The 24943-nt window shown below is 34.5% G+C and overlaps 4 protein-coding genes across 4 annotated transcripts; 2 read left to right on the top strand and 2 right to left on the bottom strand.

The window, feature by feature from the left end:
- Positions 1-260: 260 nt before the first annotated feature.
- LOC133306810 (uncharacterized mitochondrial protein AtMg00810-like) lies at positions 261-1307 on the bottom strand. The gene has a single exon (XM_061507186.1). It carries the CDS (start codon positions 1305-1307, stop codon positions 261-263), a length of 1047 nt encoding a protein of 348 aa, XP_061363170.1.
- Positions 1308-7615: 6308 nt separating this feature from the next.
- On the top strand, positions 7616-12047 carry LOC133306819 (interactor of constitutive active ROPs 3). Its single transcript, XM_061507203.1, has 3 exons — positions 7616-7705; positions 8941-9115; positions 10282-12047. The coding sequence occupies exons 1-3, from the start codon at positions 7686-7688 to the stop codon at positions 11887-11889; spliced, it is 1803 nt and encodes a 600-aa protein (XP_061363187.1). The 5' UTR covers positions 7616-7685; the 3' UTR covers positions 11890-12047.
- A 1138-nt stretch (positions 12048-13185) lies between these two features.
- LOC133306818 (small ribosomal subunit protein uS12) lies at positions 13186-15093 on the top strand. The gene is made up of 4 exons (XM_061507202.1): positions 13186-13321; positions 14154-14309; positions 14430-14556; positions 14673-15093. Exons 1-4 carry the CDS (start codon positions 13317-13319, stop codon positions 14811-14813), a joined length of 429 nt encoding a protein of 142 aa, XP_061363186.1. The 5' UTR covers positions 13186-13316; the 3' UTR covers positions 14814-15093.
- A 4402-nt stretch (positions 15094-19495) lies between these two features.
- On the bottom strand, positions 19496-21356 carry LOC133306815 (dof zinc finger protein DOF2.1-like). Its single transcript, XM_061507198.1, has 2 exons — positions 20959-21356; positions 19496-20563 (listed from the first exon to the last, which is right to left on the bottom strand). The coding sequence occupies exons 1-2, from the start codon at positions 20983-20985 to the stop codon at positions 19673-19675; spliced, it is 918 nt and encodes a 305-aa protein (XP_061363182.1). The 5' UTR covers positions 20986-21356; the 3' UTR covers positions 19496-19672.
- Positions 21357-24943: the final 3587 nt, after the last annotated feature.

The raw sequence follows: 24943 nt of genomic DNA, 5'->3' as shown, positions 1-24943 counted from the left end.
TATAGTTTTTTTTTAATATAAATTACAAGTTTTATCAGAAACCGAGGATCACGAAGGTGAAAACAGAGAGAACAGAGAGTTTCATTGTGAAATTGAAAGAATGATTTCTTAGATTGAATAATCAAATCTGCATGTGTACATGGCTTATATATAAAATAAAATTAGTTCAGCTATTCTAACTGTCCAACTGAATCACGTGGCATCTGTTATAAGAATTAAAGGGATGACGTGGCACTCTTCCTTTACTGTGTCACTTGCTTTTAGCTACACGTCGTGATCTTTTTCTTCTGTTCTGTCAATATCCCTTTCTCCACGTTATCAACAGTATTTACTCCCAATACCCCTCCACAAGCTGGACGCAGCACATCACGAAGGCCAAGCTTGCTAATAATAAGATGAAATGGTTGAGAAGGAAGGGGCTTAGTGAAGATATCGGCTAACTGAGAAGATGAGCGAACTGGAAGCAAATGAAGGGTGCCATCGTTGATTCTTTCACGTGTGATGTGACAATTTATTTCAATATGTTTGGATCGCTCATGGAATGCTGGATTCTTTGCAAGGTAGATGGCTGAGACATTATCACAAAACACATAAGCTGGTTTGGAGCAAGGCACACGAAGATCAGTGAGAAGATAAGTCAACCATTGGATTTCACAAGACATGGAAGCCAAAGCACGATACTCTGCTTCAGTTGAAGAGCGTGGGACAGTTGTTTGCTTCTTCAAACGCCATGATACAAGTGAATTTCCCAGAAAAACACAGAGACTAGTGATTGATCTTCTGGTATCTGGACAACAAGCCCAGTCACTGTCAGTGAAACCTGATAGTTGCAACTCATTGTTTGAGGGGAAAAATAAACCTTGGGCTGGGGAAGCCTTGAGGTATCGAAGTACACGATGTGCAGCATTCATGTGAGATGTTGTAGGAGCAGATACAAACTGACTGAGTTGATGAACCACAAAGGAAAGATCAGGCCTTATGGTTGTGAGGTACAGAAGTCTCCCAACTAAGTGTCGATAAGGTTGAGCATCAGATAAAATCTCAGAAGAATCTTTAGCTTGACACAATTTATTAGATGAGTCCATGGGAGTGGAACTCGGTTTACAACTCAACATCCCACTATCAGAAAGAATTTCCAAGGCATATTTTCGTTGATTTATAATTATACCTTCTGTTGAGCGTGCAACTTCTAAACCAAGGAAGAACCGAAGATTGCCCAGGTCCATGATTCTGAAATTTGAGTCCAGAAAAGCCTTGACTCTATTTATTTCATCCAAGTCATCACCAGAGATAACTATATCGTCCATGTATACTAGCAAAGTCGTGAAAGATGAAGATGCTTGTTTAACAAAAAGGGAATGATCTGCTACAGATTGGTGATAACCAATTCAAATTAAAGCAGAAGAGAGCTTCGAGTACCATTGGCGGCTTGCTTGCTTGAGTCCATAGAGGGACTTTTGGAGTTTGCATACGTTGGGGGGCTTATATTGAGGAAGACCCTCTGGTAGAGCCATGTAGACCTCTTCATTGAGGTCCCCATGCAGAAATGCATTATTTACATCAAGTTGAAAGAGGTGCCATCCACGAGAAGTAGCTACACTGATTAGAGTTCTCACAGTAGTCATTTTAGCAACTGGAGAAAATGTGTCAAGATAATCAACCTCCCCCATTTGTGTATAACCCTTTGCAACTAACCTTGCCTTATACCTTTCTATCATTCCATCAACCTTAAGTTTGATTTTGTACACCTATTTGCACCCAACAATGTGCTTGTCAGATGGACGGTCAACTAAGATCCATGTATTATTTTGCTCCAAAGCAGATATCTCAGCCTTCATAGCTTCATTCCAGCAATCATGTTGTGATGCTTGTAGATATGTTTGAGGTTCTGTGAGACATATGGAATTACAACAGAACCGGGTAAAATCAGGAAAACAATTGGTGTAGGACAAAACACTTGATAAAGGAAAATGTGTATTTTTGTTTGGCATGGGAGTGGATGCCCGAGAAGAAAAATAGCAATGGTAGTCTTTAAGATAATTTGGTTTGTGTTTGACACGTGCGGATTGTCTAGTAGGAACTGTGTGGTTAGGTTCTTTTGTATGTTGGGTAAAGAGAGAATCAGATTCAGGGTGTATAGGTTGATTGGTATTTTGGGTAATATCAAGATCAGGTTTAGTATTTGTGGGTTGGTGGTCATTTTGCATGAGATATTGGTTAAGGGCAGTATGTGGGTTATCAGTATATTGGTTAAAATGATGATCAATAGAATGGTCAATTTGTTGTCTAGTGGTTTGAGGAATATCATATATGGGAAAATCTGCAGTATGCATATCAGAACCAGATTGGTTAGCTTTATCCTTAAATGGAAAATGAGTCTCATAGAATATAGTTTGACGAGATACAAAAATCTCATGTGAAGCAACATCATAAAGAGCATACCCCTTCATACCTTCTTGATAACCAATGAAAATAGTCTTTCTGGCTCTGGATGGAAATTTTCCTCGATGGTTAGACAATGTACTAGCAAAGCACAAACACCCAAATACCCGTAGATGAGTAAGAGTTGGTGGCTTGTTATACAACAAAGAGTATGGAGACTTATGATCAAGTAGGGGTGTAGGCAGACGATTTATCAAATGGGCTACATGTATAATAGCAAAATTCCAGAACTTTGATGGTATTGTGATTGAAAGACTAAGGCTCGAGCAACATTCAACAAGTGTTGATGCTTACGCTCCACTCTACCATTTTGTTGAGGAGTTTCAACACAACTCCTCTGATGAATGATGCCTTTTTGTTTATAAACTTCCTCCATAAGAAACTCAGCCTCATTGTCATTGCGCAGTACCTTTAACTTGGTCTCAAATTGTGTTTCCACATATTCAATGAAATTTTATAAACGTGGACGCACTTCTGCCTTATTTTTCATCAATATTACCCACACAAATCGAGTAAAATCATCCACAACAGTAAGGAAAAACCTGTGTCCATTAATAGAAGGAACAACATATGGTCCCCATATATCAACATGGATCATATCAAAAAATTTATTGCTTTTGAAATTACTGGTAGAAAAGGGTAACTTGCGCTGCCTTGAATAATGACATATGTCACAAGGTCTTACATCTTCACAGGAAATGAAAGGAAAATCTTCAGACATTTGTTTACAAGTATCATATGACAAGTGGCCTAAACGAAAATGCCACAATTTGGCATCGTTCTTCTTCTTGGTTACATGAACAAAAGCCTTATTGAAAGAATCGATGTTCTTCGTACTATCTTGCAAGCATTCCATGATATAGAGTCCCTCCCTTTTATCAGCTATACTAATCATCTTCTTGGTATTGGCCTGCTGTATAAAGCATGAAGACTCACAGAAAGTAAGACAACAAGGAACAGAAGCTGCAATCCTTGAGACAGATATTAGATTGACCTTAAACTCGGGAACATAAAGAGCATCTAGCAGCTGCAGTGAACTAGATAAAAGTACATTTCCTGATATGTTAGTCATTACATGAACTCCATTGGGCAACATAATGGATATTGGTGATATCTTTTGAATTGAATTGAAAAGAGATAACTTTGAACAGATATGATCCATGGCTCCTGTGTCAATGATCCATCGGATTTTACCTGAAGAATTATCAACAGGTAGAGAAGTTGCATTTGAGGCTAATGATGTGGCAGTTGGTGGAGGGAGGAATCTGATCCAGTATTCTTGGTTCTTGCAGCAAATTCAACAACTTTTGATATTGCTCATGAGACAAAGACACTCCTATCTTAGACTCATCATTAAGAGCAGTGGTAAAGCTTCCTCCATCAGATTCCTGCTGAACAAGATTGGCTGCACTATATTGCCTTCCACCACCCTCAGCATTGCGTTGTTTTCCACTATTCTTGTAACCAGGTGGAAACCCGTGGAGTTGATAACAAGTTTCAACAGTGTGGTTAGGCTTCCCACAATGAGTACACATTTTGGATCTACGTCCTTGGCCTCCCAAGTTTGGTCGTGGTTTTCCTTTGTTATCTGTAAAGGTTCTTCTACCATAATTCGTGCTATTAGTAAAAACACAGGACAAAGAAGACTCACCTTGCAGTGTTGTTTTGAATTGCCTTTCTTGTTGAACAACCAAAGAAAAAGCTCAACTAACATGAGGGAGTGGATCAATCGTCATCAGCTGAGATCTGACATGAGCAAATTGCTCATTCAATCCCTTCAAGAAACGCACTGTCTGATCTTGATCTCTATGAGTCTGTACCAACTCAATGAGACGACAATTACAAGGAATAGTGCAGCGACATAAAGGTAAGGGACGAAGATTGTCAAGCTCATCCCAAAGAGTCTTCAACTCAGTGAAGTAATCTGTCACATTCATCTCTCCTTGATGAAGTTTGTACAAATCTTCTTGAAATTCAGAAAGCCTGAATATATCAGATTGGCTAAAATGATTTTTCAGATCTGTCCACACGTCTGAAGCACGATTCATCCATAGGATTGACTTCTCGATTGAACTGCTTATTGATCTATTGATCCAAGCAAGAACAATAGTGTTGCATCTTTGCCAAGCAACATAAAGAAGATCGTCAATGGTGAGCAGAGCAATGGTTCCATCAACAAATCCAAGCTTATTCTTGGATAACAGTGCCATGCTCATAGCTCTTGCCCAAGTATGATAATTCTTTCCACTCAAAGGTGGATTCACAAGAACGAGAGAGGGATTCTCGTTTGGATGTAAGAAAAACGGGTGACCTGGATTGGTCAAGTAATCAGGAACAATATCTGCCATTGCAGATGAAAAAGAAGAAAAATATCAGAAGAATCTGCAGCGAAAATGGCGGATACCAGAGCTAGAGAAGCTCTGATACCATATCAGAAACCGAGGATCACGAAGGTGAAAACAGAGAGAACATAGAGTTTCATTGTGAAATTGAAAGAATGATTTCTTAGATTGAATAATCAAAACTGCATGTGTACATGGCTTATATATAAAATAAAATTAGTTCAACTATTCTAACTGTCCAACTGAATCACGTGACATCTATTATAAGAATTGAAGGGATGACGTGGCACTCTTCCTTTACTGTGTCACTTACTTTTAGCTCCACGTCGTGATCTTTTTCTTCTGTTCTGTCAATATCATTTTTCTCCACGTTATCAGCAGTATTTACACCCAATAAGTTTGCATATATTAACGGGTCATGCGATTGAACCAATGACTCACTAGTTAAATCAGTGATCCAGTATCTTAACCGGATCGATGATCGGATCGAGTTTGATAACATTACCTTATCTAAAAAGTTAATAGGAGCAATTAAAAAAATTAAATGATTTAGGCAATAATCTTTTTAAAAATTAACCATGAATAAAAATGTATCGTTTGAATTTTTTTTTTCCACGGAGTCTTTTATTTATCCATCCTCGATCCCAAGAGAAGAAATGATATCCAAGTAGGGCCAAAGAAGATGGAGAGAGAGTCACACGATATGATATGACAGTTCAAATACAGTACGCGGACGCAAAGTCCTACTTAAAACCAATTAAATCGGTGTTCGTAAAACGACAACACTGTACTCTTACTTCCCCTTCTCACTCACTGACTCACTCACTGTATCTTAGCTTCGCGCTCAGTTTGTTTCTCTACACTTTCACGCACACTATCCGCTGAAGAAACACAAAGCCTCACAAACAAGAGAAGAAAGGACCAAGCACATCATTCAAGCAAAAAAAAAGATCAGAAATATCCAACTTTCGTACTTTGCATTCCTTTCAACAGGTTAGAACTCATGGATGAATCCCTTTTCTTACTTTGCATTTACATTAATGTTCATCTTAATGCAAAATGCAGCAAAGGGGTGAGAGAGGAAATAGGTCCATACACGTTATAATATTACTGCTTCACTTGTTACCTCACATTTCTTGTTGTCCATGTTAACATATAAGTGCTTACTTAGAAGGTCCCTTAAATTTGGAGGCTTGAGTTTTATCTTTTCCTTCTCCACATTTCTTGCTAGATTTTTTATTTTTTATTTTTTGGTGTCTCTTTAATGTTTTTCTTTTAAAGTGTAAAACGATTTTGATTCTTAATTTACGAAAATATAAACGTTTGTTGAACCTAAATGATGCTTCTTTTCAAGCTCTTTCTGCTTTTCTTTTTTGAAAAGCGCTTTTTGCCTGTAATTGATTTAAGTTAAAAAGTTATGCCAAAAGAAACTGCCATCAATGCAGTGTCTCTGTGTTGGAGCTCAGGAGCTGCAAGGTTTCGTAGCTTTCATATATGATATATTTACATATCTTTTTTTTTTTAAAAGCAAAAGGAATATATTAAAATAAAGGTTGATTCCATAATGTACTTCTTTTGTCTGTTTGTTTCTGTGCTTCTTCCTCCTTTTTTTTTATGCTTTAATAAACATATAGTAAGCTCCTTCTCTCTCATTTTTAGTCTCAAAAGATGGGTTTTCGGTCTTCCATTATCTTCTTTTGTTGCAGAGTTTAATGGTTTTGCATGTTTTCTCGTTTGCTGTAGATCTGATTCCTCTTGTGAACTTCGAGGTGGGTTTTTTTTTTTTCTTCTCCATTTTGGCGTGTCTTTGTTCAGCAGCGCACATATGTAAAGCATGTTTTTTTAGAAAAATCAGTTGTCTACAAAATCATGTTGTTTGTTTCCTCATTGAAACAATCATGTGAAAATGTTAATGGGTTAGAGCCAAGTGATCATTAACGTTCGCGTTTTGGCAGACAGAATCAGAAGGTTTGAGCTTTTTTTTTTTGGTCAACACATGTCTTCATATCATAGCAACCTCACATCCATAATTTCGTTGGTTGTGCTATGCCTTCTTTCACGGCAAAATTGGATGCTAAAACACTTTCATTTGTGATTTACAAAAATGCCCATTGGACATGTATTTCAAGTAGTTAAATTAGTATTTTTATATATTGATATGGAAAGATCATGGGCACCTATGTAATTTCATTCTTTTCTGTTGTTATAGTTGTAGGTCCCTCTTGATCATAATTCATAACTGGGGTGCTGTTAGCTGCAAAAGACCTTATCATAACATCAGTTGGTTAAAAGATAACATTTTCTCGCATGTGTGGGCCTTTGGTTGACATAATGTATCGATACAAATCTGTGTGACTTTTATTTTACCATCTTTTTATAGTGTTGCTCCATCTTTCTATCTTTTTAGTGATATCTTTTGGTACAATTTAGTTATATTTTTAGGAAGGTGTTAGCTGAGAGTAAAATTCTTTGTTGGTGAATCCCCTAGTATAATGTGAACCTTGGTGTGTGTTATGGGAGACGAAAGTGAATTATTTTGAAATATCAAAGTTTTTCTATATAAAGATAAAAAGGTGACATTTTTAGGTATCCTGAATTAGGGGGTCGGTTGGGTAGGATTCAGTGCCTAGTGAGAGGTACATTTTTGGCATCAAAGTGAATATCACAGTAAGCAAATCTTATGCATTTATAGCTTAAGGGGTGAAGATAAGAAGTTCATCCCATCTTGCATGAATGCATTTATTTTTCCCGTAACTTCATTAACTTTCACATTGGATTCGCTTGTCTCGGCTTGTGATATTTATCTGAACTATTACAGTCCTCGTGGGTCAGGGAGCTTTCAAGCAGTGAGGCCCAAATCATTAACCCATTTCTCTTTTCTGGATAGAAGGCAGTTAAGCCATGCAGACCCCAAAGACAAGGTAATCTTGAAATATTTTGGCAATTGCTCTTTTCCTGTTTTATTAATGTTGCTCTTGTACTTTGCCTGATTCAAAAGGATTTCTGGTTTTCTTCTTTATAATTTTAAGGTGTTTACATTTTTGCAGCTGCTGTATCTGCATCAATTAAATACTTGCCATATATATACTTGAAAGCATTAAATGTGGGAAATCATAACCATACAAAGAATGAAAAAATTAAATGTGAGAAATCATAACTATACAACTGTCGTTGCTGTACGTAAAGCGGCTGCAGAAATAGTTTTACCTAATTTTAAACACTTTTTGAATATATATATTTAAGATTATATCTTAATTAATTATTGAGTATTTATATCTTTTTTATAGTTGCATTTTTTTCTTAAATATTTGTCTTTTAATTTATATTTTAAAATTTTACTTAATTTTATAATATTCAATAAAGCACAAGATGATTGGTAGTTTGTGTTACAGAAGAAAAACATATAGATGGCTAAGAATATTTGTTGCCAATAAATGCCTGCCTAATCATGTCTCATTATTATGCTTCCTTTTTTGGTTCAATCAGGCTTCACTATATGCCTCCTCCCTTAAACTGCGGAATGGGGGATTGGGACCTGGTGCAGTTATTACCGATTCTAATGAGCCAAAAAAAAATGTTTTTCTATGTACTGTCTGATTATTACTATTTTATTTTTTTTCCACAAATGACTGTTAACATTAATACGCAATGTATTTTTTGGATGGGGCAATATGTAGCACAAACTCTCACCATTACCCATAATGACCTATTGATTCAGAAATGGTGATAATGTATCTTCAAAGAATAAAATTATCTGCTAATTACTAGAAATTTATAATTGAAATTTCACTATTTATAACATATGCTTGTAAGTTGTAAGGCACTTATCTTTTTCAAACTGGAATTATGAAGTTAATAACACAAGTTATTTTAGCAAGATTTTCGTGTAACTTGTTGGAGTCTTTCTCATGTAATTGGGTACTCAATTAGACAATTACTCATTTCTATTAAATTTGTAATTTTTGTCCGTTTAAATCTGGCTTCAAGAATGGTTATACTTTAGCTCTTTCATCTAAAAGAATTTGTTTAATTTTTAAGTGTGAGGATATTGTTTTATATGGCTGACAAGGTATTTGTTGCTAGAATTGAGAGATATGGGGGTTTCCATTCCCCACAAAGGATTTCACTTGTGTACATTTGTTTATTCTGATTTCAGAAGTGGCTCCTCTGAAGTGCCTCAGAAGGTTTCTCCTCGTGCTGTACGCCAACTCAGGACTACTACTGCTCTTGACATTGACTCTGTATCTTCTTTAAGTCAAGCTAATAAAATATCAAAGGAAAAAAGCCCCAAAGTCACTGACCGCAGATCACCTAGAAGCCCAGTTCCTGAGGTAACAATTTTTTACCAAGTAATATATTCACAGCAAATGTTTAACTGCAAGAGTTGGAAGTTGGAACCATAGAATCTTTTGGGATAAACTTGACAATAGGAACCATAGTATTTATTCGGATAAGCTTTTTTTCCTTTGAAAAAGTACTTTTTGCCACGGAGAAGGAAAAAACTCTTCTGCAGAAGTGAAATATTTTTAACTCCTTTAAGAAATATACAAGAAGCTATATTTACCATGTTAGTTTTCTGTTGAAGAAGAAAATTTTAACTTTTTCTTTTTTGTTTTTGCCTGTTTGTTTGTGCTTTTATATGAAAAAAAGCGCTTTGTTAATTGGGATAGGTTATTCTACTTATTTCTTTTCCTGCCTATCATTTTGAATATCAGAATCTCAACTAACCTTTATCTTTCTCTCTCCTCTTGAGATTCTGATCTAATAGTGTTGGAGAGTGGTAGGTAAAAGTAGTCAGAAATAAAGGTAGGTAGAATAACCTATCCCTTATTAATTAGCAAACCTACTTTAAAAAAATTATAATAATTAGTTAAGTTTTTCGAAGAAAAAAATGCAAGCCCCCACTTAAAACTGAAACAATTTTAGTGTTTTTCTCATAAACTAGAAAAAGTAGCTAATGAAAAAAACCATACCGAAAGGGCTTTTAAGTTTTGTCAAAAAATGCCCATCCGAACGCATTAAGCGTAGGACTGTTTTCTGGTTTCCTTTCAAAAGTACTTACTGATAGATGTTGTTAACTAAGTATTTGAAGTTTGCTTGAATTTCATTTTACGAAGTAAATTCTCTTACAATGTGCACTTTAGCGGATAGCCAATAAGTGGACCTTTTTAAAGGATTCTGTTCTTGAAAATTAATTAAGCGTAATCAAATCACTGTGAAGAGAGTGGGTAAAATAAGCTATTGGACTGCCATGTAACAACTTATCATTAGTGTTATAGGTGTATGACATTGTACATCAATGACTGGCGAAAGCCTTGGTGTGTTCCACATCCTCTGATGTATCTTTTATCTTGTCTCACTTTTCAATTTTGTACTACTTTAATTTTTGTTGTAGTCCTGGTTGGAAGCACCAATATGGTGTGTTGTTTTCTAAAATTTATCAGCACGATTTTCCTTATCTAGAATTTTAACCCAACATAATTTTATGTTGCTTTAGAGGAAGCGCCCCAGCAGGATATCTGAATTGGAATCTCAAATTTCTCAACTTCAAGATGATTTGAAGAAGGTGAAGGACCAGCTTATTTTGTCTGAATCATGCAAGAAGCAAGCTCAGCAAGAGGCTGAGGAATCCAAGGAGCAACTGTTAGCCCTATCTGCAAAACTTGAAGAGTCACAAAAGCAGTTCCTGGAACTCTGTGCTAGTGGAGAAGCTCGTGTTATTGAGCTCCAGAAAATTACAGAAGAACATGATATGGCATGGCAATCCGAGCTCGAGTCCTCCCAAAAGCAGCACTCAGTTGACTCTGCTGCCTTGTCCTCTGCCATGAATGAAATTCAGCTTCTCAAGGTTCAACAGGAATTGGTAGCAAATTGGGAGAATCTGAACACTCAACATGCAGTAGCGGCAGATGTGGAGCTACTAAACCTGAAGCAAAACTTGGCAGAAACTCTTTCTCTTGTGGAGAACATGAAAAACCAACTCAGGAATTGCAAAGAATCTGAAGCTCAGACCCAAGCTTTGTTCAATGAAACCATGCTGCAACTTGAGGCTTCAAAAAAAACAGTGGAGCTCCTAAGGGCTGATGTTGCAAAAGGTGTAGATGGATACAACTCCATTGCTTTAGAGTTAGACCAGTCTAGAACACGGGTTAACTCACTAGAGGCACTTGTTAGCAAACTCGAGACAGACCTCATCAATAATAAATGCAGTCATTCTAGAAATCTTGCAGATGATCATAAATTTAAGAAAGAGGAAGAGGATCCTAATCAGATTGAAGCAGAAATTTATCTTTTGAAGTCTGAGATCGGACGACTTAGATCTGCTATTGAGACTGCTGAGACTAAATACCAAGAAGAACAGATTCGGAGCACGGTGCAGATCAGGAATGCCTATGAATTGATGGAGCAGATAAAATCTGAATCAGGTCAGAGGGAATGTGAGCTAGAGGCTGAATTGAAGAGAAAGAAAGCTGATATTGAAGAGTTGAAGGCTAATCTAATGGATAAGGAAACTGAGTTGCAAGGTATTATGGAAGAGAATGAGAACTTGAATTTAAAGCTTGAAGAGAGCATGTCATCCCAAAATGAACCTGAACTTAGAAAGGAACTTAAAAGGTTAGATGAATGTGTGGCTGAGTTGAAGGGTGATATGATGGACAAGGAGACAACATTGCAAAGCATAACTGAAGAGAATGAAATGCTCAAGTTGGAAATCAATAAGAGGGAGGAAGTAGAGGTAGCTAAAGCTGCAGAACGTGAGGCTCAAATGAAACTTGGGATTGTGATGGAGGAAGCAGATAGGAGCAACAAAAAGGCAGCGAGAGTGGCTGAGCAACTAGAAGCAGCTCAAGTAGTAAACTCAGAAATGGAAGCAGAACTGAGAAGACTCAAGGTACAGTCTGATCAATGGAGGAAAGCTGCAGAAGCAGCTGCTTCCATGCTTTCAGCAGAAAACAATGTGAAGCTCACTGAGAGAACCGTGTCTTTGGATAACAACTATAAGTGCTCACCCTTTGCTGAAGACATTGATGATGACTTCCAGAGAAAGAAAAATGGCAACATGCTTAAGAAGATTGGGGTCTTATGGAAGAAACCTCAAAAATAGTGACTTGTCTAATTTATCTTGTGTTGTGAAATTCTAGTCCAATAATGTTGTATTCCTCTAATGTTTTGTGTCTTTTGCAATTTTGTCTCACCATTACCCTCCCCTCTGCACTCCACTGTAAATTGGTCTGAAACTGTTTGTGAACTGTACTAGGAAAATTGGCATTTAGTTGTTGAATGAATTTCAGCTCTTTTTCTTCACATAATCTACCACTCCCTCCTTTTAGACCATGTTTGGATCCATTATTTATTTGGGTAACTGTGTTTTGTATCTGTAAAGCTGTTTTTATTAATGAAAGTGACATGTTTGGACTATGCTAGGAAAACCTATTAATTTATTTTTTTTATTAAAAATATTTTTTTCCCCTAGGTTATACTTTCAAATTTCTTTGATTATTAATTCTTGATTATTTTATAAATTTGTATGCAAAATGTTTTGTTTTTCTTTCTTTAACAAATTGTATTTTGAATAATTCATATTAATTTTAAAACTTAGCTACGTAAAATTACTTTTTTTTTATACATAATTAAAGTAAAATATAAAAGTAAAATATATTTTCTTAAACTCACTTTTCATTTTAATATGTCCAAACACAGTTAATTTTTTTTTATCATAATTGATTATTATTGCAAATAATTATTAAATAATGTTCTAAAGCTAAGCTAAACATGTCTTGAAAGCGGGAATAGATCTTTTTATATTAAAATTTCACATAAGTTGGTTATATAAAAATTTTGTGTTTATCTCTCTCTTTATTAATTATAATTGTACTCTAATTATTCAATGCATGCGAAGAGAGATAAATGTTAAAATTTCATAAATTTGCTTACCAAAAAGAAAAAATTCATAAATTTTATATAAGATGATGCACTCTACTTGAGACTCCTGGTCATGATTTGTCATTAATTTTGTGATTGTCCGCATAGTCCTCAATCTGAATCTCCCATACTTAAAACCTGGTCTAACATAAGGGGCTTCATATAATCATCTTAAATAAAAACTAAGATCAATTTCAATTGATTAGAAGTGTTGATTACCAGAACGAAAATACTATAATTTAAAATATCATATATCTTTCTTAGGTTAGATAAATAAAATACGATATCTATTTTTTTATTGGTGATAACAAAAAAAAAAAACTGGGTGTCTAGAAAATAAAAACTTTTTTAAAATCGAACAAGAAGGCTTTGCATGTAGCCCATTTACGTTTGGGCCTTGCATCAGGTTTCAGAAACAGCTTAGTGGGCTCAAATAAGGAAAATTTAATGTAGGAAAAAAAAAAAAAGAGGTTTTTAAGGTTAGGTTAGGGTTTTGAGTGTGGCTGCCTGAGTAGCGAGTAGCGAGTAGCTCGTTGTTCTTACTTGTGCAGTCCGTCCGGTTCAGAAGTTGCAGAACGGTTCTGTGATTCGTACTTGCCACTTGCCACCATGGGGTGAGTTGCATTTCGTTAAACAAAATTGTTTATTCTGTTTGAATGGTTACTTTAGTTTGTTGGATTTTAATTAAATTACTTTATTTGATTTGATCTGTGTCCAATCTGTTTATTTTTCTTATGGATCGGTTGAAAGCTGGTATTTGTTTTTTATTCTTTGAACTTGCCAATTCTCCTTGTGGAAATTCTAAAGAAAATAATGTTTCACGTGGGCAAGCATATATATGTTATTGCCTTAAAGATAAAAATTTCATGTACTCTGTACATGCTATTTGTTATAAATTTGTTGAGCGTCTAGCAAGATGTATAATTTAGAGGAGTGTTGACAAAAATGATACATTACTTTCACTCTGTTTCATGTTTACAAGAATTTGTGAACCAAATGGTGAAAAGAGATTTTGTTGTTGTTTTTTTTTTCCTTCATGAATTCTTGAAAATAAAAAAATAAAGTGAAAATAAGATCATATTTTGTGATTATTATTAAAAACATATTAATTGAATTTGATAAGTAAAACAAAAATCGAACAAGCCAATTATCTTTCAGGAGCCATTTTCATGTTTATAGTTATGGAGTATGTATAAACTGATTGTATAACAACTAACAAGCCAATTATCTAAAGTAGTTCATATGAACTCTTAACACACAACAACAGTACAGCACCTCCTTTCTTGTGTGTGTTGCTTTAGTCAGTTGAGTCATTGTTTACTATCCAATCTTCGGTAATAAATTAAAGGGTCTATTTTCGTAGGGTCGATTAATAATAATTATGCAATGTGCTTTCATTAAACATGTAAATTAGTTCACAGCTTCTGGCATTTTCTCCTTTGTCAGGAAAACACGCGGTATGGGAGCTGCTCGCAAGTTGAAGTCCCACCGAAGAAGGCAAAGGTGGGCTGACAAGGCCTACAAGAAATCAAATCTTGGAAATGAATGGAAAAAGCCATTTGCTGGATCATCTCATGCCAAAGGCATTGTTCTTGAGAAAATGTTAGCCTAATATCCTATATGTGCTTTTCTTTTTGATTGCTTGTAAAGTGTGAACCATTTCTGCTTAGAAATTTTATATAGCCTTAATAAAGGGTTTCACTGAGTGACCTTGTTTTACAGTGGGATTGAAGCTAAGCAGCCTAACTCTGCTATTAGAAAATGTGCTCGAGTACAGTTAATCAAAAATGGAAAGAAGATTGCAGCTTTTGTGCCAAACGATGGTTGCTTGAACTATATTGAAGAAAATGTAAGTTATCTTTTAAAGCAAGATGAAAGTGAAGAAGAGGTGTTGGGGTTAATTAATTTTGTTTCTCGTTTTCCTTTCTACTTTAAAGTTGATGCTTGTTGTTATGACTTGTGCAGGATGAAGTGCTTATTGCTGGTTTTGGCCGAAAAGGGCACGCCGTTGGAGATATTCCTGGAGTCCGATTTAAGGTTGTGAAGGTATCTGGGGTGTCTCTTCTTGCACTCTTCAAAGAGAAGAAGGAGAAGCCTAGGTCTTGAATATTTTTTCTTTTAGGAGTTACTGTCTTTGGTTTTTTATGGTTTTCAATTGTATAATTTGAGAGAAGTAGATCATGGTTCTCTTCTCTGGCCAGAGTTACTTTTAAATGCTCATGGAACCGGAACCTGCTATGTTTCAATCTTATGTGTGGACTGGTAAAAAAGCATACTTATTTGTTAGTTATTGAACGTTTTGGAGAGTATGGAATGTTAGTTTTTTTTAAGTTTGCTCTTTCTTCAACCACCTTTGTAATTGGAACTTTAATGTAAAATCCATCGATTGCGTTTATAGTAACACGCAAAGGCATTTTTTTTAAGCTTGTTACTGCCGTACAGGATAATATAAATCTTCCTTCGAAATGTTACAGAACCGAAGGCGGTTCTTCATCAGCATTTCTCTTAAGTTAATATAATGGTGAACATTATAGTTTTGTTGACGTTGGTGTAAAATGGAGGTAGATTAACATGGGTAGAAAGTGTATGATGTTCCTTTGCATAATTCTTTCTGAAATTTGTTATGTTCAAGTTGATACAGCAATTATACTTGTACAACTAAGGTTCCTCAAATATTTTACATAATTTCATCGCACCCATTAAATTCCTTTTTTTTTATCTTAATTTTTATTTTTATTTGTTTTGCGCATCCAATTACTCGTAGGGATGTAAATAGGTTAGACTTTGACTTATATAGGTTAGGTCTGTGCAAAAAACATTGGGTCTGGTATGACCTATTGGCCTGTGTAGGTCCCAAATTATAAGTCTGACCTATATTTAAAAATAAAAGTCTTAGCCTAGGCCTGTTAACTTGTTTAACCCTATTAAATATTAAAAAATTAAAAGAATAACTAAAATAATATTATTTAATTATTCAAAATTATTACATAATAATTTTATTTATTTTATTTAAAATAAATAATATGATATAGGCCGATCTGTAGGACTTTTTGACCCTTATAATTTTTTTTAATAATTAATTACTAAATTGACCTTGATTATAAACTATTTCAAAAATTTAACCTCCCCAACAAACATAACACCAATCTGCTCCTGTTTGAGCGTTGACCACCAAGCCTACTCGGATACACTCCTCCCTACCCGAGTATTTTTTACCTACCCAGGTAAGGAGGGGTGTACCCAGGTATAGTTCTTGAATCTGAGAAAATGATTGAATTATTTACCCGGGTAGGAAGGGGTCTACCCGGGTAAATCTGGGAAAATAGTTCTTTGCAAGTCTTAATTTTCATCTTCATAAACATTAACACTACTCTCTCCTCTTCTTTGTGTTAATTTCTTTTAAAACAAACTAATTTAACTAACCCCACCACTGATGAACTGCAACGCCTTCATCTCTTAACTTTCCATACAAAGCCAAACATTCCCGAAGTTGCGGGGAAGTTAGATGCGAAGACGAAGTCAACCGTGTCGTCGAGTATCGTGCTATGTTACTCCAAGTCGTTTAAGGAAATGTGGTCTATGTTGTAGTCCGTGACAACCTGAAACCCTTCTCCGTTAATGTTTATGTCGTTTACATTGTTGCTCAGAAAAACAGCCTTATTGCGCTGCGTTTTGCTCATGAGGCCTTCATTTGTTAGGTCACGGAAGAGAAGTGTTAATAGGTTATCCATGTCTCCATGACGAGGCATGGGTTGTTGTTGTTGGGGAATATTTGAGGTTGTCGAATCATTAGAGTTTGTTGCAACCAATATTGATGAACAGTGGCGGAGCCGGATCTAAATTTGAGCCCGGGCCAAAAAATTATACGTGTATTTAATTTTTTTAACTTTAGTTAGTTCATATTATAATATATTTAAATTAGGGAAGGATCTGTTTATAAAATTTTTTTTGTGAATTTTTGCAAATTATACTATATACTCCCGAAAGTACATAGTATTAGCCAGTGTACTTCCGAAAGTACATAGTATAGTTTGTAAACAAAAAATTTGTAAATATAACACTCTCCATTTAAATTTTATTAAATATAGAGCATCTGAGCAGGCATTACAAAGAAGAATTATAATTTTATTAAATATTTTTTTATACAAGTGAAAATTGAATACATAATCTAATACAACTTACCGAAATCCCTTACCAAAAATATTTTAAGTTTTAGATAAGGTCAAATTACAAATTGTAGCCCGGGCCAAATTATAATTTTAACTCGGGCCAAATTATAATTAATTATATAATTATATATAATAAGTGTAATTTGTTAAAATTTAGCCCAGGTCGAGGCCACACCTGCAACGTACGTTGCTCCGCCACTGTTGATGTACTTATCAATGTGAAGGAAGGGATGAAGAATGCCAAAATCATCAACGGTAAAAAAATCTTACAAATTGAATTAGGAAACGTAATGATGAGATAATAGGCTTCTGGTAGAGATTTACCCGGGTAGACCCCTTTCTACCCGGGTAAATAATTCAACCATTTTCTCAGATTCAAGAACTATACCCGGGTACACCCCTCCCTACCCGGGTAGGTATAAAATTTCAAAAAATACCCGGGTAGGGAGAAGTGTACCCGAGTAGGCTTGATGGTCAACGGTCAAACAGGGGCAGATTTGTGTTATGTTTGTTGGGAAAGTTAAATTTTTTAAATAGTTTATAATCAAGGTCAATTTGATAATTAATTATTAAAAAAAGATTATAAGGATCAAAAAGCCCGATCTGTAGGCTTATAAGCCTAATATATACAAATATTTTAAATAGATTTATTTAAACACCTAGGTCTGTTCTATTTTACTATTTGTAACAGGTCAAATATGGTCTAATATAAGCTAAGCTGTAAGCGAGCCTAACCCATTAATATCCCTTTACATGTAGCCTGTGCGATATTTATGCTCATAATTTATATACATATATCATTTCTGTGAATTGATATCTTCAAATTTGTATAAAGATTTAGTGTAATACGGCGAACCTCAGGTTTACAAGAACTTTCCATTTTAAAATTTTTTGAGGCAATGATTTTCTTATATATGAGAATATTTATCTTAGTCTTTTATATATATATATATATATATATATATATATATATATATAGGCTTTAATGTTTTTACAGTGAATGTAGATAAGTTATTTATATTCACTTTCAAAAGGACATCGTTTGAGTTGAAAAAAAAATTATAATAAAAAAGACTATTATAATTCTGAAATAAATTATAATTATAAAAATATCTTGATTTCCGTTCCAAAACGACGTCGTTTTGAGCTTAATTTAGATAACCAATCTATATTGACGGTAAAAAAATCAAACTCATATATATTTTGAATATATTAAACAATAAACTAATACAAATTATCTAAATTTCTCACCAGTTGAAGAATCCTGGCTTTGAGAATCATCTTTTTAGTTTGCCTCATTAGAAGGGTATTTATTATATTATTAAACTCGGGAACGAGACCAAGCTTTCTCTTTTCCTTCTTCCATCTTCCTTTTAAAGTTGATGAAATAAAGGTTCTACGGTATTGACAACTTTTGTACCCTAATTTCCTACTCCTATTAAAAATAAATAAATCATTTTTCTAATCTAATTCCTTCGTATATGTAAGAAATACAAACCAATCTGAATTAAAGATGAGGAAACTAAAAAGGAACCATTTTTACTGTTGATATCCAGCACATAAGTATGATAATATACTATCATTTTTGTGCCATGTGCATGTCAGATAAACAAGCGATAGTGCTAGTTGAAGACTTTGACTAGTTGTACTTGCTCTACCATGTTCTCATTTCAAGCTCCAACCAAAGATGGCCCAGTACTTGTTGTGCATTGACGGTCAATTAAAACCATCGTTGATGGAATATAGTTCCTTTAATCCGATTATTATATGTCATAATAATCTAATTAAAGATCAAACCATGGCCCATTTCTTTCCCATCAATATCTCTACCCTCAAGGACAAAACTGTAATTTCATCTCGAAAATGACTGCTTCAATGCTATACAGCTGCCCCTTTCATATTTTCATACCAAGAGAACGAATTCTCAAGAACAAGACTCTCTCTCTCTCTCTCACTCAAATTGAATTTTTTATGCTCCATAATCCATGTCCTATTAAAAAATTCAAACAATGATGTAGCAATGTAGCTATACATTTGTCATTGATTAACGAGGCACATTCAAATAATTTTCAAACTTATTGCTGACAATTTTCTCACGCCCAAATCCTAAGTTGGATTTGGTCTGCCAAGGGAGACAAAAATCCTTCCCGAATTTCGCGCTCATGCTTCGCTGAAATTTCTAATTCTAAGAGGCACGAGAAATTCTTTTCAGCTACACTATTATATCATATATGGTACATTGGCAACTATTTGTCTATTTAATTTAATAATTTTTTTTTTGGAAATATTTAATTTAATAATTCATTTGAGTAATAGTGAGTAGTACAAACATGTTCTAAGAATCTACCAGGCAGAATATATTGAAACCACCACTAATAAAAAAAAAACCCCATAGCTGCTCCTGAAAATTTGATCCTAACTGTTCAGAGATTTCAGGTTCAGGCTGCACAAAACTATGAAACATCACTCTCATTCTCTCTATCTCTCTATCTCTCTATCATCTATCAAATAAGGAAAAAAATGCTTTATCTGCTTCTCTCCAATTTCATTGACTCGGTTAGGCAAACAACATCTGAAATTTCAGTCTATTCACCAATTAAAAGATAGTAGTACAAAAAATTTGACAATTTAAGGGCCAAAAAGAAAAACAAACTAGAAAGAAAAGAAAAGGTGATTTGATTCAAGGGAATCAAATCCTATAAATTAACCCAGCACTCAAAAGGATTGCAAGTCTTAAAAAGACTGATATGTTTTTTATCAAACATTGGAGGAAATTAAAAATCAGTGACTTTGTGTCTACATTAGAGGACTATTGAGAAGCCCATGCCAAGATGAAGTGATACCATTATTCCAACTAGCTCTTCCTGAGTCAAGTTCACCCATGTTTGTGTCTCCATTTAGCTGCCATGGGAAACCCCATAACACCCTATTTTCACTTTGTTCCCTGCCATTACAAAGTTCTTGTTTCATGGTTGTGACTGTCACTGCTTGAGTGGTTGCAATACTCATTTCTTGATCATAAGGCATCATCATCTCTCCACTAACCCCAACCCCAGAAGCATTGCCATTGTCAACCTCACCCATGTCCCCATTCCCATAACCATAGTACATAGTCTGCAGATTATTCTGAGTTCCAAGGAACCCACTTCTAAGTGCATCTAAGAATCCTGGGTTTGTGGTTGAAGGGTTCATGCCTTGATTGTTTAGAATATCACATGGGGTGCTTGTGGGGTTCCCCAAAATTGAAAGATCATGTTCATCAAAACCAAGTTGTCCACATGATTGCTTTTGGAGCCTAGCTAATGCAAGGTTAAGGTCACTGGAGTCATAAGACAATGGAGGGAGGCCAGTGAGTGGGTTGTGATTGGGTGTGAATGTTTGATCTTGAGCCCTCTTTGATGCTGATGATGATGATGATGATGATGATGATGATGATCTCTTGTTCTTCCTGCACCCTCCACCCACAGGAACATTCCTCAGTGTTCCTCCTTTGGTCCAATATCTCCTGCAAGACTTGCAGAAATACCTTGGCTGGGTAAGACTGTAGTTGTTGTAGTAACAAAATTTGGTGTTGGTGGAGTCACATCTTGGGCATTTCAGAGCTTGTTCTGGTTGAGGTCTTGGCTTTCTCTCTTGTTGTGCTTTTGAACAAGCTAACATGTTTTCCAATGACTGGCTAGACATTTGCTGCAACAAAAACCACAAAAATTTCCAATTGAGCCAAATAATCCATATATAGCCCAATTTGAGAGTTATGTATGCATACATTTATACATAAATTAAAAAACATACATAAATTACTACCAACAATGATACACATAATTAAATTTCCAATTTTTTGTACTTTATTGACACTCAAAGGGTGTTTATACTTTGTAGAAAATGTGATTTTTTTTTTTTAAAGGAAAAAAAATCAATTATTCTGTGAGAAGATCATTTCCTTGTTCACTATTCCAAATTGATCTTAAAGAAGAAAATTAAAACCCAAAACCATATATGAAGGAAAAGATGAAAAGCAAAAGAGAGAAAGCATATAATTAAAGAAGAGAAGCACCATCATGCATGATATATATATGTCTCACCTGATGTTGTCCACTAGAAGGATCCATCCATACAATTAACAATCAGAATAAGCTAGCACTCCTCAAATGAACACGGTTTTGAAACTTGAAAGGTGTGAGCTTTTGGTTTCTTTTTTGTGTATGTGGAATGTGGTTATTATGTCTAGCTTCGTATATCTGTGCGTTTTGTTTTATAAGTAATGAAGGAAAGGGAAAGAGAAAGGAGAAAGAGAGAGAGGAAAGTGAAGAAGAGATAACAATAGAGATGGGTTTAGCAAGTTATGCAAAGTGAGGTAATAGATACCATAGGTTTAGTTAGTACTTGTTATATTTATATACAAAGCAAGCAATCCCAAGATAGATAGATATAGAGAGAGAGAGAGAGAGTGTAATGATGGGTGTTGCCGTACGAGATATGATCGATGAGGTTGGCTTGCACGCAGAGAAAGCATTAAGGAAAGAAAATTCGAGTGCCTTCCCTACCCAATCTCTTCTGCAACGGTTTCATACGAAAAAAGAAACACTTCTCTCATCTCACTCCCTGCAAAACCACCGTGGGTCCCCCTCTCGCGTGGATTCAACTATTTGTGTGGACCCCACACTCCTTTGCCTTGCCCAGGCCATTTAAGTGGTCCCCACACATCCACCACCGCAATTCATCGCCCAAACACCCCCCGATTTCCTCAGCCCCCAAACACATTACCTCGTCCACTCGCGTTACCCTTTTTTTTAAAATTTTTTATTATTTCATTTATCACACCACATAAAAAAGTAGTTGAAATTTATTTTATTTTTTTCTTAATGAATTTCATATATTTTTTTATGTGTTATACGAGATAATTTATCTCATGATACAATATGAGAAATAATATTTTCTTTAAATAAATTAAAAAAATACACTGAAGACTGAATTTTATATTTTAATTTAAAGAAAAGTATTGTTATTTGGTGGTATAGGGAGGGCGGTGTTAGAACGTGGATGTTTTTGGATTTGTGTATGATGAGGTGGGACCCAGAGAGAAGAAACACTCAAAATTGAAATAGATGGAAGGGAAGGATTGTCGTCGTTTGTTGAATGTCCGGGTGATGTAGACTTGTAATGATGTTGGGGACAGGCAAGGGGACACAAGTGAAAGTGACACGGGATCTTCATTTTCATTTTCATCCTTTCATCCTTCATTCTTTCGTATTTTTTGTGCATTTATTCTCCTGTGCACAATCACTCCCTGTTTGCCCATTTCCTTAGTTATATAATTTATTTTATTTTATTTATTTATAATTATGGAATGGAAACACGTTGTGTAATTTGGCTCTGGCCACTGGCCTCTGGGTCATTATTCAGTCATATAATCCCCTCTCAGACACGCTCACATCTACTCATTATCTATGCCTAGACACCTCATCGCTGTCACCATTACTCACTCAATGTTCATCAGTCAATTTTGCTTTACTTGGTTTGGGTCTTTTTGGCCCTTTAATTTGGGTGCTTGTGGTCCTCATCCTGAATCATGATCAATAATAATCTGAACACAGTGACTGACTTGTCTTACTCAACTCCCACTTCTTCTATGCAACTCCTACAGTCCTACCCTTTCTTTCTTTCTCACTCTACGGACATAATTTCCCATTATAGTCACTTCACTCCAATCTCTCTCTCTCTTGTATATATTTTTATATTTATTGATAAATTATTAAAGGATGCATACATCAACTCATTTTTAATTATGTATTTTTTGGAATACATAATTGTAATATTTTTTTTATTATATACTCTCAGAAAAATATAGTTAAAAAATAGTTGCAAGAATGAACAGTATCATTCCTACAAGATTATTCTTATATTTTTGATTATTAATATACTTGTAGTCCTCTTTTATATTTTGTTAAGGATAAGCAAATAAATAATAAATATAATTCAATATATTAATATTTTTAAATATAAATAAATTAATTATTAATAAAGCGTGTAAGACTTTTTAGCAATGTTATTAAAACTGGCCCGGTCATTGACCCGATCGAGGTACTGGGTTACTGGTTCAACCGCATGACCCGGTAATTATATGTAATTTTATAATTTATATTAAAAAATTATAAACATACTCAAATATATTAAAAAAATGATAAAAATTTCAAATATTTTAATATAAAAAATAATAAATCCTATATTATTATTCAATAAAGGATCAGACAAAAATATAATGATCGTGATACGGGGCTTTAGGTTCATAAAACGACATCTCTAACTATAAATAAAATCAAAATTTTCTAGATAGTGCATAATTGAGATAATATTAGTGTTGTAGGTACATAACTTATGTAAATCAATAAGCAAAAAATATTCAAATATATCCATTATGATATTTTTTTGAAAAAATAAATAATTTAAATTTTTTTTTTATTAGGACCGGGCCGGGTCATCGGTTAACCGACCAGGTCACCGGTTTTCATAAAAACCGGTTGGGTAGGACCGGGTCACACCGGTTCTAATGCATGACCGGTCCATTGCTTCAACCGAACCGGTTATATGACCAGTTTACCGGTTTCCGAGTCGACCTATCGGATCGATCCGGTTTTAATAACACTGCTTTTTAGATTTAGCTTAAATTTTCCCATATATAATGTTATGTTGTTGTGCTTTGTTTACTCATTGGTTAAAATATTTATATATCTGAATTCTTAAACGACATTAATTAATAGAGAAAATTTAACATCAAGAAACATTAACAAAATTTAGTAAGAGAAAACATTGCTCATGTAATTTTACTTCACTCGAACCATACTTCAGCTCGGCTCGTGAATTTTTTTTTTTTTGGAAGGTTAAGAAAAAATTAATATGAGCAGAACTAAAATATTTGATAACTTTTTTTTGAAATAACAGATAAAAAAAATTCAGCTCGGCTCATGATGGTATAGAACTATATATACAGATAATTTCTGCAATATGACACAACATAATATGCGTAACATTTAGAGTTAAAAAACAATTGATATCTTCATTTATATATTTATAAGTTATTCATATATTAGTTTCGATTTTCTCATGTGGTAGGAGAAAATTTTCTCATGTTGTAGACACATCTTACGTGGGTCCACATCTATTAAAAAATTAAAAAAGCAAAAGAAAATATTACACGTAAATCAAAAAGTCACTAATAGAAAAAAACAATTCTCCTATAATATGAGAAAATATTTTACCTTCATATATATACACAGCTAGCAATAGCATATCCTTATAAATAGAGGCACGATCGGTCCCTCTAGCTCTTTTCAAATAGCTGTATCTAATAAAAATTGGCAAAACGACAGACTCGCAGATTCATCTGAACCGCCAAATATATGGGAAAAGATTGTATGATAGTTACCATTATTTGCCAATGCAGAATCGAATGATTAATTTCGTTTAGTAGTTTATTTAATGGATCTGCAGCTTAATCAGATATATTTCCTCACACATGGCGTTTTGTCGCTTAGCTGGTAGGAAAAAAAAGTACTGCTCTTTTTTTTTTGTTAATTTTTTTTTTCAACAACCGATCTTTATCTTTGGGCTGATCATTCTTTAATCAAATCATAATTAGAGAAAAGCTAACAGCCATCATTGCATTTTATGAATTTTTAATCCCAAGTTTAAATGAATCATGGGGCACATTATTTCTTTCTCTCTTTAGTTAAAATTAAGATGAACATGCAAACCACCAAACTGATTGCTAACCTAACAAATCATAGCTACTATATGCCCAAATCCCGGAAAAATAATTAAAATGATAAAAAAAAAAAATATTCCATGAGCAGGTAGATGATGAAAAATTCAACTAAACTACATATATCATAGGGATTTTAAGTTTCAAGTATGGATTTAAAATTTATCATGTTATAGGAAATAAAATTATCTCACAAAAATGTGTAAACTTTAAACCCTTCAAGCATTCTCCACCTCACCCAAAAGAAAAAGTAAAAGAAATGGCTACATGTGCAATGCAAGTACCTTCTATACCGTATATTTGTTCCT

This window comes from Gastrolobium bilobum, unplaced genomic scaffold (assembly GCF_033153095.1).
Source record: "Gastrolobium bilobum isolate Gb01-03AN ecotype WA unplaced genomic scaffold, APGP_CSIRO_Gbil_v1 utg15399, whole genome shotgun sequence".
Classification (NCBI taxonomy): domain Eukaryota; kingdom Viridiplantae; phylum Streptophyta; class Magnoliopsida; order Fabales; family Fabaceae; genus Gastrolobium; species Gastrolobium bilobum.
The sequence above is the reverse complement of the archived record's forward strand: the minus strand, read 5'-3'. Positions and strand labels throughout refer to the sequence as shown.